The sequence below is a fragment of the Botryllus schlosseri genome, chromosome 8, assembly GCF_051294905.1.
Source record: "Botryllus schlosseri isolate E-star chromosome 8, Bs_hap1, whole genome shotgun sequence".
NCBI classification, from domain to species: Eukaryota; Metazoa; Chordata; class Ascidiacea; order Stolidobranchia; family Styelidae; genus Botryllus; species Botryllus schlosseri.
This window is the reverse complement of record NC_137243.1, coordinates 7893722-7909626: the sequence shown is the minus strand read 5'-3', so window position 1 is coordinate 7909626 and position 15905 is coordinate 7893722. Positions and strand designations below refer to the sequence as shown.

Sequence of the window (15905 nt, the reverse complement as noted above, 5' to 3'; positions counted from 1 at the left end):
ACCGTGGGGACCTTGAAACCTAGGTTTAAAAAACCATGCAATCAGCATCCAAAGCATGTTGCACAAGGCTAAGTAGTTCAATCAATTTATGGATACCAGTGACACGACATTTCTGTTAAGTAATGATCGAGCCACAGCATGGTCAATGGTCATGATCACACAGAGCTATGAAAACTGAATAGTCATGGTCAAGAATTACAAAATCATTGTTAATGACATCTAACTGGGACGTATTTTAATTGTGGCCGTAAAAATTACATACTTGAACTTTACGGCATCAATACTGGTATGACATCCTATATAATAGGTGATACGCGAATACTCGAATAGGAATCGCATCCCCAGCAACTCGATTTTTCTCAGCCTTACTCGCCACGCAACAAATACATTTCGCTTGTAGCATGGAGCCAGCATTGACGATGTATAACGTATTTTTTGTGGCTTTTATGGATCGTCCAACGGTTTTACGCACTTTAAAATAGTTATTCCTGAAATCATCGAATAGTGGTGGGGACGAATAAAGAATTGATGTGCCAATTCGGCAAAACGCAGTCAATCGCTAGATTAAAATAGTCTCCGTCACGATCACTGCCGTTGAGTAATCTTTCTATTTAAGCGTTGACATAGCACGGAGTGATTTTGAATATCCGAGTTATTTAAAAAGGTAATAAGACTGCGCACATAATGCGAGCGGAACACCATCTGTATACACATTGTCAAGATATTAGTTACAAACAAGGGTTGACGACCCTATTTGACACAATTGCCTCTATGAATTTGTTTGCGTGCCCTATTGATATCAAGTATCTAAACACATGATACTTCTTGATACATGTAATCTGGTGTGTGTGGTCCTGTTATATATGATTTGATTCGAAAGGTGTTTGATATCATATTTGCGGTTTTTAAACAACCATCCGACTTCATATACAAGCGATGATTGTGACACAAGTTTATTCATTTCAACAGACAAGATCAGTGTTTCATTATCGATAGGGCCAGAGAGCCAGAGTTGGGGATAGTATATAAAAGTCATTATAATCAGCCTATAGAGCGAACGTACAGACAAACTGCGGCGTATTTTCGCACAATCGACCTGAATACTACATCACGCATGTTCGTAACCGTGTCGCTATATCTAAGTTTGTCAAGGGACAATATTGCGGACACTGGGATCAAAAGTTTGACCGACCCACAAGAGAGAAGAGGGTGCATGTACTGCGCCAGTGGTGGACAAAGTCGTGAGGGTAATAAGTTATCGTAGGCACCGGTAATGCTGTAAATTTCTACACAATTACAAGTAGAACGTCGCAGGGTTGCATACTTTTAGCGGGTAATCGGAGGTGGATACTTTCAAAATTGCCAGATGTATCTTCGCGACGAACGTAAAAATGACTGCGTAATGTAGCAATCTTCGAAAATAGCGCGGTTCTTCAAACAATTTCGCTCATAAAAAGTGATGCAAACTTATCCTAAAAGTTCCTTATACTTTTAGAAATCCAAATTGTAAAATATAAGTAGTTTTGTCTAACAAAAATTGTTTAATTAGAAGCAGAAGTGGTCTAAATCAGTGGTTGTCAACCTTTAAAACAAATATTGCTAATCGGTGAACCCTCAAAATCAAAATTAACCCAGAATTTAATTACGAAAAATGCATGCAACTCAAATGTAATATTGGAAACTTCATTCAGTGCTACCTTTTTTACAGTAGTTATATGTAAGTATACTTAGTTGTATCGAAGTTTCTGCAAGTCAAAGGTCGCGAAGTTCCAGTAAAGACCACTAACTTGATTGCGAAGGCTCGGTATCTTTTGAAAGAAATACGACATTGCTGTTTGCTATAACCTCCAAGTGTCGCGTAATTGCAATTTAACGAACTTTGTTTAAAAGTCTCCAAACTTTACCATAAAACACGTCCGAAACGAGTTGTATGCGACTATAGAGATCCTACAATCTCTATAATGTTACAGGAGTTTCGTACAACACTTTCGCCATTGTGACGTAAGCCCAAAGTCGACCGTGAACTCTCTATTATGAGTATAATGACACCATGACGAAAAATACATCCCAAACTTCTGAATCAATATAAATTTGATGTTTTATTTCTCTAATTAATGGAAACGTGTCTAACTTCTTGCATTATGTAATTGATATATAGAATTCTGATATATTTGGCGGACCGGCAGGAAGCTTGCCACGGACCGGCGGTTGAGAACTACTGATCTAAATACATAGTAGTTCAAGTAAGAAAAACCAAATTTGATACTCCGAAAAAGTAGACGTATTCCGTTACAGATCACCTACTACATAGAGTCAAATATAGGAAAACAGAGAACCGCGGGTCCATTCAACATACGCTTTTAGTGGTTGCGGCACAAATATTTTCTAGGCAGGCAATGGAGGAGATGTTGGATGTTCTGAAAGAGGATATGGAAAAGGCGAGAGTAACAGAGGATATCACAGAGCAATGATTACAAGGAGCTTATTGGGGGAGATTGATCCTTTTGGAGATTCTGAAAGATAAAGAAGAAGGCAGAAATAGTCTCTTTCCCCATTCTAAATTTCACTTGCATGCAGTTTAGTATCGTCGAAGGTTGTGAGCTCGTAAATCAAATTATATCGGATATAATAGCGGGCTGCGATGCGAAAGATAAATTCGGACTTGTGTTTAAAGAGGAATAACATATAATCTGTTGGAGAAATTCCGTCAAAAATATCAATTTAAAATGTTGACGCATGTAAATTTTAGTATCACTATTGGTATCTGACCGATGGCTAGTTTTTCATCAAAAACATGTGTCGGATTATACACCGTTTCCATTCTGGTGATGTCGGCCAATCATTCAGTGACTATGAGAATGAGACAATCAGCCGCCGCACACCTGTGCATTCTCAAGTAAAACAAAACAATCCAGAATCACACACCGGAATCGGTTGCCTCGCACACAAAAGGGTCGCGACAATTCGCCGTACCGTTACACACCGCTATCGATGTTGTATCACCGCGAGCACACCCACAACGCCGATGGATGTTATTCTAACATAGACGGCACAAATGAAGCATTTCTATTGCCATGAGTCCGACTAGGAGCATACCGTAATGTAATGCTTCCATTCAGGACTGTATAAACAACACGTCACTTCAATGTCTACGCGGTTGCGGCGTACGGTAGTTTATTAATTAAGAAGCCTGATTCGATTACGCTCAACAAGTTCGAGTACCGGTCACGGCTTCAAAGTAGGCTTAACATACAATCGAAATAGTATGGTATCAATGATCCAAACTGTTCGCAATGTGTCAAATTCCGTAAACTATTTATCCTCGGTTATATATACGAGACCATATTGTCACATAAACGGCCGGAGCTGTCAATTCTGCGCATTGCACAGTGCACATGCACATACTGAGCTACGAATGAATTGAAAGTTATCAGCAAATCTCGACAGGTACATTGAGTTTATTGGGAGCATTTACTGGTTGCATACTTCAATAAAAAAATGGCCTATACAGGTCGAAATTCTACAAATTCGTTTCTTGTTTGTTATCGCTGAATCAAGGATGTTTCGAGTTTATACAATAAGCAAATTCGCAGCAAAATATTTACAACTAAAAAAGTGTATCAACAGAAACCCGTTTACCGTTTCACCAATAAATTCAGTTGCCACGACACTTATCGCCACAACAACGCATTGAAAAAAATAAGGCATTAAGTTGGGGTTTTCTTTTACTTTGTCTAGTTGCTTCGTCTCCTTTCTATCTTCTGATTATATCGCAATTCTTGCTGCAGAATAAACTGCTTAAATTGCGAATAGATGATTCTGATTCCGATAAGCCATGCAGCTACACGTCAGCAAGGACAATTAGTCAATGGCCGACCCTGGTCACAAGGTAATATTAATAACTCATAAGTAAGCTGTATCAGACCACTAAGCTCAAATTGTGTTACTAAGCAAGTGGTTAATATTCAGAGGTTCATGCAATGTTTCCAGATGACAGAGACTCGTGTTCTCAGTTAAGTGGCTTACAGCCGTAGACGATGCTCAGCATTCCGCAATAACAACAAGAAAATGACCGCGTTTGATACATTGACAAAACACGCTACTGTTGGAGGTAGCAAAGCTATACTTACGCCAATTTTCGGAACCTCTCCGACCCCCCTGCTACGATTGCCATCCCGCTGTTTATGCCTTCCAGTTGGGTAACTTTGTGTCCATGATTCGGTGTGTAAATATGCCTCACCGCACCGAACGAAGGCTTCAAACCGTTGGTAACCTGATAAGTACACGCAGATAACTTGATAATAAACGCTCTCGCGACTTCGGAACGGCTCACCATAATAGCTGCTAAATATATTCAGGTCCAGGTCACTGACCTATTCAGCGAGGTATGAATTAAGGACCCTTTTGCCGCGATGTTATTTGGAATTATGGGCATTGTAACCTTGTAAGCTGTAATGTGCGGCAATTTCGTCGCTGAGATGGCTATATGCTCGCCCCATATTTTCGTCCTAGTTATCCAATCCACCAGCACGAAGTACAGAAATTAAACAGACACCCAGTGACGAGGTATCACAGTGGAGTTGCGTGGTTTTGCGAGTCCAAAGAAATGTTTGGTACCGATGTGACCCCACGGTATTATGTAGCGCTCGATATTACCGGACCACGATGTGACATATCGACATCGCCTACAGTCACATGGCACTTCATTTTCATCGTTGCCCTTTTAATGCTATCTTTTGTTACTTTTTATGCCGTGTGCAGTACACGCCTCTTGGTAACATGTTCTAGCTGGGCCAAGGCGGATGTCTGATTTAAATACTACTCCAAGTTGTTTCGACGCCTTTCTGGCGCTTAACCAACTGCGTCACTCGCTCCCCCGAATTAAACGTAATGAAACAGGAGCCTCGATGAAATACCATTATCGTCACCCACAAGGAAATGTACGAATATCGCGCCTATTGAAATATTCATGGACAATATCAATGTTTCGTCGACAGCACAGATTTGAGAGCATCCGGTGTTATAGGTATTAATATTGATGATCGCGATGTCGACATAATAGGTGAACAGGGGGTGTACAGTACATTACAAGTACCCAAAACGCAGTTCCGCAGAAAACGATATGTCATCACGTCCCAGTTCTTGGCGAAACGTTGATTTCTATAACCGGGTGTACTGTACACTCGACAGCGCCACATCACTTTTATAATGACCAATAGCTTTCAAAGTGATCACTATGATCACAGTGATAGATGGTGCAGTTGCTAAAGTTTAGTCCCCATAAACTGCTTCAAATATTATGATCAACCTCAATCACTCATACAAATCTTGTAAATTGTGAACTTGATACGTCGCAGTCTTAATGCTCCGAAATTTGATAGAAGGGAAGAAGTATATTCTGGTGAGACGGTATAAACGACTTACCATATTCAAAAATCCATCGAAATTTTGAACGTGTCTGCGATTGACCACAAATCGCCGTCCAGGGTTGTATTTATCCCCATTTACGTAAACCTTTACATTTTTCGCTGTTTCAGGCTGTTGCATCGTGACTGGCTGTCTCGAGGTGGAACTAGGGTAGAACGATTCTAGTTGATGTGGCTCGATAGCCGTCATCTCCCGGCGGACCAGTTGCGACTCGCAGCTTATTCCTTCGGCACTATATCCGACGCAGTGTCCGACACAGTTTCACTGAACAATTATTCACTAGTGTATATTCTATAGACCTGATGCAATCCAAAAATTGTGCGGTTTAACACCGCAGTAATTTCACTGCAATTATACCCTGCAAAATACGATGTTTGGACTCCACCCGGTGACCCGGCACAGCACACAGATATTTTTCCCAGCACACCAACTTAGTTCTCGAGGATATTGTGATAAAATATAATTTGAATCAAATACGCCGATCTATCGCAATGAGGAGGGGCGGAATTGACGACATTGAAAAGCAACAGATATAATATGTGCTGAGAGGCCGAAAAAGAAACGGAAAATTAGAGCTAATCGTTTTGTAATTTTCAAATGCAAACCTGACTCCGACTAAACCAATACCGGCAAATCTCCCAGCCTGACGAGTAAACAACTAGATTGCACAATTCGAATTGATTTGATGGCAATTGCTGGATATACCTCGTGAATCCGAACCATAATTTATAATGAAGCAGTGCCGGTAATTACACCTTCGCTACGACAGATAATTTGTCGGTAGTCGTCAGCGATCGATTTTACAATTGGCATCTCTTCCAGTGGGTATTTCAACTCTCGTCTCGGATGATTAAGAATATGCCATTGTATCACACAAGTAAAACACAGAACGGCGCATAACAATCGCGAAATGCCGTGTAGTATCGAGTCCAGTCCTGTTTCAGCGATACAAATACAGGTTGAACAGACTGTTCAACAATCAGACCAAATCCGCCCGTATTACCACGCAAAATAGCATAGCCATATTATAAAGCACATTTCCGATCATCTGTTGAAAACTTGAAACCTATATCATGGACTACGAACTCATTTAGCAAGACAACAAGAAGCTACGATAATCGAATGAGCATGATATGGCCGTAGGTCCCGATCAAATGCCGTACTTTGACAGATAATCACTAGAGATTACGAACTAATAGTTTATTAATAAATCTCGCAAGTCAAATTTGCTCTTACAGCTGCGTGAAGCCTACGAGCTACAGTCATATGGCGTTGATATCCACGAAAATAATTACAAAAACCTTGAAAAAGTATATAGCTTTTGTCCTGTCTCACCTCATCAATCGGGTCGCTATGGGGCAATTCTTTATCTGGCTAGACTTCATGCCCAATGATGCAAATTCTAGACATGATCCTTTTTTTCACGACATAAACTATGCTCAGAACTTACACATTCGTATGTATCAGCTCCAGGTGTTACAGTACTGTGATTTTCTGGCTTTGATAAGAGTTGCCATAGTGATCTGCGACACGCCATCTTGCTTGCTACTGTCACCTTCAGTTCACATCTTGAGTGGATTCTAGCAATATATCATCGTTGGTTTCAAGTAAAAATGCGTCCTATCAACTTCATTTTATTAAAGTATATTCTGCAAGCAATCGCAATTGATGACATTTCTGCCGCCACATTAACATTTTATGAATAAACTTGACATTATTTGTTTCAATGACAACACTTGCGGCGCCCCGTTGACCTTATTTACGTAGTCCTTCCGCACTGCAGTATGCACAGATTTGTTTGTAGTATCTGATTTATTTGATCCCGTATGGTACGTTTGCGGCTATAGTTATAGGCAATGGATGGCATAACAAGCCCAAAAACTGATACGTTGTCCTTTCTGGATCAATGCACGTTCGTTTGTTTAAAATACGTCGTTCGTTATGGAAATGCCGATGTGCAGAACGTGTCTCTGTCAGGTAAAGAAAATCTCCGCGGGTTGTGCGATGTCGCTACTCAAGAGGCTGCCGAATTCGGGGAAGATAATGGTATGCTTGGTTATGATTTGAAAACGTCAAGTTGAAAATTGCATATCGCGTTCCAATTTTAGAATTGATACCTCTGGTGCTGTCCGCCGACTATCTTGTGGGTGCAACGAACAAGACCACTGTGGACTCACTGCGATTGCGAGAGTGTTTGAAAACTTTACAGAGGTAATTCAATTACTACGAACTTATTATCAGTTGTTTTTAAATCGCACGCCATGTTCAAGCTTCCTGGAACAAGATGTTTTCACTGAATGTGCCGAAGCCTTTATACATCCACCTATTGATTCCATGGAGAAAGTAAGCACTATTGTTGTACTACTCAAAATGTGATGCAATTTCTAATGCAATCTGGCCGATTTCTGTTCCAGGTTGCTTTATTGACACATCTAATTTATAAAACGTGTGAAGTCCACGGAAAAGACAAAATCGGTCATGTGATAGATATTGGCGTACGCTACATGAGAAAAGTAACGGCAGAATTCATAAACTCCCATGGCGGATGGGTGAGTGTTTATCACTCGTGGTCGGCCTTCTGATTTGACATAATAAAGTGTGTTTTTAACAGAAAGGAATTGCGGCTTTATCACAAAGCCATGGTCAAGGTGATTTCTCACAGAGCATAGTCGTCCTAGACCCAGAAGAGGTGATGTTTATATTGTGTATTTTTCTGATTTCATCCTATCAATATATAATTTTGTGTTTAGATGAAAAGTTGCATTGCAGAAAGCCTCGGTAAGTCCTATGCATTAATTTGACGAAGCAGCAGAGTCTTCAGTTTACTTCATTTTAGGTAACCAAGGTCAAAGCTTCGACATGACTCCACGAGACCAAAGACTAGAACCATTATCACTACAAAGCAGTCCACCGTTTTCAGTCCCATCTTCCATCAACACCGACGACGACCGGGAAAGTTTAGCCACGCCGCCTGAAATGGTGGAAAAGCCTATGTTAACTCAATCTTACATCGAAGCAATGGGCCGTGAAGGAATAGAGATACCACCACAATCCGAATATGCAGAACAGAATCCTGTGTCCAACGTCTCAGAGCCATCTGTAGAGCAAGAGGCCGCAACTGCCACTATTCACATTGATCAACCATCTAGCGCAGATATGACCGTAAGAGATGAGCCTAAAAAAATTGAGCAACGCGCGAACCAGGAAGAATCCGTGTTGGGAGGCTACCTGCCGCACCTGTCCTTGGGGGTCGCAGCCGCTGCAGCACTTGCAGGCTTTTTTGTGTTGAAGAGGAACACGTGACTCGCGGATCTGTGCCCGATGGACGCTGTTGGTACAAGTGTCAGTATTGTGCAATTTGTGGGAGCGAGATTGAAAGGTTTTGCAGTGCATCCGGATCTTTGCACTGTGATATCTAATGCTTCAGTTCAATTGTGATGATTTCCATACTTTCGTTTGCGAGAATTACATTACAGCATTGGTTGGAATTGGCTGTTTCGTGATTTATTGATGATGCAGATGCAACTCTAAAGCGCCTCAGTGACAGCGTTGGTATGAACAGGAGAGACGAAACAAGTTGCCAAATTTCCCGCAGGTCATTCAATTTATTTATCAAAACACTGAACAATGTGCCATAATGGCCAATTTCTTCATGTCAAAGCCATATTATCGGAGTGATAATGGGCTTTTTTTTATGACAAAAGGTTATACAAAGGTATCCAGGCTAGCGTAGCAGCACCTTGCATATCATTACATGCTTGCTCGGGAGAAGGTATTTCAAAATCCAGTTTTGTTGTTGAAATAGGTTTGGTGGGTTACAATAGCTTTGTCGCCGCCAAGCAGCATGTCCATTAGAGCTGTTCAAACTGTTTTTCCTGAATCTTGCTGGCTAATTGATCAAATCATTAGGTTGCCTTGAAAAACGACGCACATCAAATTTGAATCCATTCCAACCGGTCTTCACGGATTTCGTACAGGTTGAAAATTTTGAATTCACACAAAAATTTTTTTTGTCAACCCCATGAAATCGTTGTGATGTCTTCAAAAACAATGCAAAAAAAACAATGCAAAAAGAATTTGAGTCAATTCCAACCCGTAGAAGCGGAATTATATGAGTTTTTCTTTGATAATTCTGGGACTGTCCTTGATCGGTGGATTATCCAAGAATTATCATTAAAAAACTCAATAAATCTGCTTCTACGGGTTGGAATTGAGTCAAAATTGTTTTGCTTCGTTTTTGAAGACAGCGCAATAATATTTCGAACCACATATCGCAATCAGATTTAATGCCATCTACTCCATCTAACTACTATTTCCCAGCAATCTGGCAACACATCAATACAAACAGCAGTCGTTTTAGATACTTATTTATTCCACAACGGTTTCAAACTTCAGAAGAAAAACCCAAGAATTTTTCCACCAGTGTGTTTTCGCCGAGCCTCTTCATGATCCATGATACCGGAGCTGGTGGTCAAGACGATGTATCCAAACTGTCTCGATGGTAAAAGGCTGTTTTGCCACTTCTCCATATCCCTGAGTTGGATATCGAATCTTGGAGCGACAACACCGCATTTGTTCAATCTTCCATTCAAATGAACCACAATCTTGCCAGCCCTGTAAAAGTGCAGGAAAAAATAATTCACATATCAGTATAGTGTGATAGGATGGGAAAAGGATAGTAAGTATTATAAAATATAAGAAAATGTGATAAGCTTGAAAGTAAGCAGCATAACTGACCAACAAGTAACTATACAGAATTCTTTTCAAATACGCCAGTCACAAGTTCAACTTCATGCAGGCATGCTCATAAGTTGCATTTGATTCAATTATACTGTGTATAAACCTTATCTACAAGATTTTGGTGGCAAGCATTAGATTCAATTATACTGTGTATAAACCTTTTCTACAAGATTTTGGTGGCAATAATAATATCTTTGGGCTATATTCTTCATCTGAACAAGTCACACACAATGTACAACGCAATTATGTGTTAACGCTAAAGCTGGGAACAACGATTTGAGCATGTTACCAGAATCCAAGTCAGATATCGCTTGTCATGATTCAAGTTTAGTAGTAGTCAAAGTAGGTGTAACAAAATAATCCCTTGGTGACTAACAATCAATTCATCACAAAGAGTAGTATAGTATGAGCTTTCTTCGCAACATGAGAGCATCAAAATATTGGTCAGTCGTTCGTAACTCAGTCACATAAGCACGGAAACGACAAATAGGTTACTATATATATGTCGCAACATCATTTCAGTGCCATAGTGATGGCCGAAAAAAGAAAACCAATTGTGATAACATCTAATTGTCATGATTTTCATTCTGGCAACAAGATACCTACTTCGAAGTTTTTACCATAGTGTCCTATATGGTGTGGACACATCGAGAGTGAACAGCTCACTGCATTTGGGTTACGTCGTACTTTTCATTTGACCGAAGGCAACTTTACCGTCATTTTTGACCGGCTTGCCGAGCGCAAAATTCGATAAAACGGGTATCAATGGAAAGCTGCTGCTGTACTAAATACTAAAATATAAGTTTTATTCGGTTTATGGTCCTGGAACCCCCAAAAATCAGCCTAGCAATTTGCATTGTGATCGAGTTTTGGCATTGTGACGCAACAATTCTGTCTGGCGAAACGAGAGTGGTGCTGAGAAGAGCCAGACAGTACTGTTGCATGACAATTACAAAACTCGATTCCTCGGTAAATTCGGCCCTCCGAGAATATTTTATTAAAATGTATTACCAACCGTTAACATGAATTAATTACATAATTATGCTAATATAAAGTGATTTGGATGTCAGGGTATGCGTAGATCGCGTAATCGCGGGAGATAGCGCGGACATTCACGGGGCCGAATTTACCGATGGCCGAATTTACTCGGTAAATTCGTCCCTCGGAGAATTTTGTATAAAAATGTATTACCAACTATTAATGTGAATGAATTACATAATTATATTATTATCGAGTGATTTGGAGGTCAGGGTGTGCGTATATCACACAGTCACGGGAGATATCGCAGATATTTCCTGAGCACCGAATTCAATCGGTAAATTCGGCCCTCGGAGAATTTTGTGTAAAATTGTATTACCAACTATTAATGTGAATTATATTACATAATTATATTATTATCAAGTGATTAGGAGGTTAGGGTTAGGGTTAAGATTAGGTTAGGGTTATGATTAGGTTAGGCTTAGGTTAGGGTTAAGGTTAGGTAATGTTATTGTTACCCTGTACCTGGCCGAATTTACCGGGGGCCGAATTTACCGAGGGTCGAATTTACCGAGGGCCGAAGTGACCGAGGGCCGAATTCACTGGAAATCATGCGACGTTTGGCGACAATTCATTGATTGAAAAAATCCACACATATCCCCTGACAAAGTTGAACAAAATGAGAGGCATAGTGCAGCAGTTGCTGAGGCTATACCTCGTTCAAAATTGGCATACAAATAAAATCAAGTACTCCGCCGCAATATATATATATTCAAAGATTCCACATTCAAAAGGGAGTCAAGGTTAATTTCAATAATTTGGTTAATATTGGACTTTTTTCTGTAATTGACATTGAGTACAATAAGTAAATCACGATATTTTCACTTCACTACATCCTGCAGTCTACATGTTAAGAGTGCATTTGTACCAGAAACTTATCAATACTGGTTGAATACCGTTTGCAAACTGAATAGAACTGACCAAAGCATTATTGCGGATTGTCGTGTTACAACCCCTTCAATAACCATCAATATTTTTATACGAACGACCGCATCATTAACAATTCTAATCAAATCATACCTATGATCATCGACAATCTCAAATTCTCCGATGTATCCATGTCTCATCATCACGCAGAGGAATTTCACGATGACTTTCGAGCATGGTCGAATAAGGACCTGCCTCTTTCCACGCTTTTCTGCGTTGCAAATCGACTTCAGCGCATCGGCCAATACATTCATACGCACCATTATGTCCGGTTTAGTTCCACCAATGAACCTTCATATACAATGAATACATTAGTTTGCTACAGCAGAAGATTCCACTATTCATAGAATCAGAGGCGGATCAGAATATTCTCACAACTATAACAAATTGCAGTCGAAATGTCCATATTTAAGGCGATAACTAAAAAACTTAGTATGCCACTTTCAACTTCAACGCTTCCATTGGAAAGATCACGAAGATTCCAAGTCGAGATGACGAAACTTCGGTTTGAATAGTATTCTCAAAAGCTACACACTCGGTAAGAGTGGAAATCGGAGCCGTAATAACAATATAACACACTACAATTTAGAAAACAGACATCAGACCAGTAAAACTCAACCCACCCGAACGGCGTTAGCACAAGAAAGGAAGAAGCCAGTCGGTTTTCACGCTTGGTTGCGCTTCGTACCGACACATGTGATCATCATTGATACGGAGAAATTCTTAGACGGAGCCTTTCTGTACATCGACGACTAGAGGTGGGCTAGTAACAACTAAACCATTACATTGAAACATTTAAGATATCATTGCATCTTATATTTTTGTATCAGAAGAACAAAATTTCATGCTATTAACTAATATACTGGTAAAAGTTTTTTTGCAGAAATGTTGACTGGGAAATTCTATTCGGCGAACTCTAACCTTTCAGAAATCGACATTACTATCGATTATTTTTTAAAAGAGGATAACGGGAAATTGAAACTGAGAAATGGTTCATTTCAAGGAACGCAAATCAAAAATTATGAGTAAAATCATAGCCGTTTACATAGTCGTAAACGACTATGGTAAAATAAATGATCCCTACACGAAATTTTGATATTGTGACATTGCATAAGTTTACGACAATAGTGTCATCACAATGCCTTTCAGTCATGAACCCATCTTACGCTACCAACAATGATATAAGTTGGCACTTTGGGTACTTAAAAAGTGTTTCAAATTTGTTTTCGTTTGCCAGCAAACTGAGGAGGCATGACAGAAGGATCATCATCGACCGACCGAGTTAGTGAAGCTTCAAGTTTAAAAGCCAAAGGCAATGTTTTCTTTCGAAACGGAGAGTATTTGGAATCTGTAATCGAATTTACCGCCGCGATTGAGCTGGATCCCACCAATCCAATTATGTACAGTAACAGATCATCAGCTTTTTTAAAACTGCGACAATATTTTTACGCTTTGAAGGATGCGGAAACAGCGATAAGCCTAAATTCCAAATGGTCGAAAGGCTATTACAGAAAGGGGCAAGTGGAAGAGGCAGCTGAGAGCTACAAACGAGCAAGGAGATCTTACGAGGACGGCTTGAGGGTGAATCCACATGACGTAGGTTTAACGAAGGCATTAGCAAATTTGGATGTGGTAGAAGCTGAGATGCAACGCAGAAAAAGCTTTCAGAAGAAAAAATACATCATACTTTTTACTACCATGGCCAGTCTGATAATAGCAGGCGATGCGCATTTAGGAATAAGAATAGTCAAGGATCAGTTAATGAGATGGATTGTCGTTGGCTTTTCATTCATCTTCGGCATTGTATTTTCGCGAGTCAGAGCAAACGTCCACGAGTCCTACATGAAGAGGCGTCTGCAACCTCCGAAAGATTTGTTGAAGAAATTGGGAAGTGAAGCAGAAAGTGTAATACAAGCCTCTTCTACTGCATCGTACAGTCCAGATGAGAATACTACATCCACTGATACCAAATGATACCAAGCCTCTTCGACATACGGCAATGACTTATGAACTTCTGCAGCGGTAGCCATAACACAATGATGCAAGTTAAATCAGCCTACCTCACTGCAAAAGTAGCCGGTCGCGTTTTTGATAGCCGACTGCGTTCGTCATAGACGTTGAATGGACTAGACATGCGAAACTGGCCATATATGCACATGCGTTGACGGGGTTGACCCCATTTAATTTTGACGAAGACATTTCCAGGCTGTTTTGCACGGAATATTCTGACTCCTTTCGTTAAACATTTGTGCATGGGCGTTACAGGATGAAAATTAGGAAGGGGTTGATTTTTTCAGCAGTTATTGATTAGTTGTTACAGTAGATATGACGTCATCGTGCCTAAGTCTATAAATTTGTAAGCAGAGGTGGTCAAAGTAGTCAAGAAAGCTACTCAAGTAGAAGTAGAAGTAGCGACAAAAATCTACTCAAGTATGAGTAGAAGTACTTCTTCCATAATAAACCTAAAACTACTTGAAGTAGAAGTAGAATTGACTGACTTTAAAAGTACTCAAGTAAGTAAGTGGTTGTGAAAACAATCCTAATTCGTTCACATGGATTGTAAAAAGGTGCAAATTGAGCTATTCGAACAGTAACGAGCTTGATTCATATTGATGCACGCCAACAGGTAGGCCCTATCCAATTTTCGATAGCATAAGCATTCATCCACGTCATGATAGTATTGATATGGAGATGCGATACTAATCATCTGTGTTCTCGAACAGCATGTTTTAGAAAATAGCATGGCACCATTCCCCATTATAAGGCCCGTAGTTTAGTCGAAGAGCTATACGGAGAAGTTGTATAGGATACGGTGTAAACACTTTGCGCGATTAGTAACCGTTAATAAAAGAATATGGTGGACCGTAAACATGCCATATTTTGTAGCTTTATTTCCGGAAATTCAAGGCATTACCACACTTGCTTTTATACTTCAACATGTATGTTATCCAGACAAAAGAACTGATATTAATTATAACTCAAAGTATATGATACTGGGAATTAAAAGTGAAATATATATACTACTTCTAAAAGTGGAACATGTATTTCATGCTTTTGGTCCAGTAAGTTTCAAAGGTGGTATGCTAAAACAGCTCTAAAACTAAAAGAGTCAGAGTCCACTTTTCCAGATTGGGACACGCCAAGGGCATGCTAGATTCGATATGACAAGCAAATGCTAAATTACGAAACATCAGTTTCAAACGTTAAGATGAGTCATATATAATGTGATGGATTAGTTCATATGGGCGAAGGGCGACAATTTGGTGTGAATGGAACCAGGCCAACCCGCTGCCTAAATGATATACGCCGATGCTTTCGTGAAATCATACTGGTAACTCCGTATCCACTGCGCGCGAAGCGCGACGAAAATTCTAGGCTTGACTTGACTTTTATTGAAATTAAATGTTGATACTCCGTGAAAACAGCCCCGAAATTTCTCAGGCTATCTTCCTGGTTTGAAGATTGAACTACTTCTGCTTGACAAACTGAAAATAGCGAAAAGTAAGTAAGTAGATCACAAAATATTACGAAGTAGAAGTAGAAGTAGCAAAAATCAGATCTACTTGAGTACGTACCAGAATTAGAGGGAAACTACTTGAGTACTTCGTTACTGACCACCTCTGTTTGTAAGGCGCGTGTAGGGGTATAGGCGCTAGGGATGGTGCGAAAGTGGGGTTCACGTTCGCGTTCTGTGTGTGAACCAGAGTTGGATCAATTACGATAATTCAATTCAATTACAATTACTCCCTTGCATGTTTCGATTACATTACAAT

General features: G+C 40.0%; 4 protein-coding genes across 4 annotated transcripts in view; 2 read left to right on the top strand and 2 right to left on the bottom strand.

Annotated features, from left to right (window-relative positions):
- Positions 1-6919, bottom strand: part of LOC145445329 (uncharacterized) — a 35448-nt gene extending 28529 nt beyond the window's left edge. Inside the window, exons 1-3 of the mRNA XM_080323516.1 lie at positions 6763-6919; positions 5425-5691; positions 4131-4273 (exon numbers count right to left, since the gene is read on the bottom strand). Coding sequence (XP_080179642.1) covers positions 4131-4273; positions 5425-5616 — 335 coding nt within the window. The 5' untranslated portion in view covers positions 5617-5691; positions 6763-6919. The remainder of the gene's footprint in view (positions 1-4130; positions 4274-5424; positions 5692-6762) is intronic.
- A 263-nt stretch (positions 6920-7182) lies between these two features.
- On the top strand, positions 7183-8915 carry LOC145445330 (uncharacterized). Its single transcript, XM_080323519.1, has 7 exons — positions 7183-7473; positions 7536-7638; positions 7698-7770; positions 7842-7976; positions 8039-8116; positions 8178-8205; positions 8264-8915. Exons 1-7 carry the CDS (start codon positions 7284-7286, stop codon positions 8728-8730), a joined length of 1074 nt encoding a protein of 357 aa, XP_080179645.1. The 5' UTR covers positions 7183-7283; the 3' UTR covers positions 8731-8915.
- Positions 8916-9778: 863 nt separating this feature from the next.
- On the bottom strand, positions 9779-12910 carry LOC145445332 (small ribosomal subunit protein uS8). Its single transcript, XM_080323521.1, has 3 exons — positions 12756-12910; positions 12226-12423; positions 9779-10041 (listed from the first exon to the last, which is right to left on the bottom strand). The coding sequence occupies exons 2-3, from the start codon at positions 12393-12395 to the stop codon at positions 9819-9821; spliced, it is 393 nt and encodes a 130-aa protein (XP_080179647.1). The 5' UTR covers positions 12396-12423; positions 12756-12910; the 3' UTR covers positions 9779-9818.
- A 368-nt stretch (positions 12911-13278) lies between these two features.
- Positions 13279-14353, top strand: LOC145445331 (stress-induced-phosphoprotein 1-like). Its single transcript, XM_080323520.1, has one exon. The coding sequence runs from the start codon at positions 13384-13386 to the stop codon at positions 14104-14106; it is 723 nt and encodes a 240-aa protein (XP_080179646.1). The 5' UTR covers positions 13279-13383; the 3' UTR covers positions 14107-14353.
- The last annotated feature ends 1552 nt before the right edge of the window (positions 14354-15905 follow it).

Coding starts and splice junctions, on each gene's coding strand:
- LOC145445330 (XM_080323519.1), top strand. CDS start 7,284: ATGGATGGCATAACAAGCCCAAAAACTGATACGTTGTCCTTTCTGGAT. Junction 7,771..7,841: donor CTATTGATTCCATGGAGAAA/GTAAGCACTATT, acceptor TTTCTGTTCCAG/GTTGCTTTATTGACACATCT. Junction 8,206..8,263: donor TTGCATTGCAGAAAGCCTCG/GTAAGTCCTATG, acceptor ACTTCATTTTAG/GTAACCAAGGTCAAAGCTTC.
- LOC145445332 (XM_080323521.1), bottom strand. CDS start 12,395: ATGGTGCGTATGAATGTATTGGCCGATGCGCTGAAGTCGATTTGCAAC. Junction 10,042..12,225: donor GAGATTGTCGATGATCATAG/GTATGATTTGAT, acceptor GCACTTTTACAG/GGCTGGCAAGATTGTGGTTC.
- LOC145445331 (XM_080323520.1), top strand. CDS start 13,384: ATGACAGAAGGATCATCATCGACCGACCGAGTTAGTGAAGCTTCAAGT.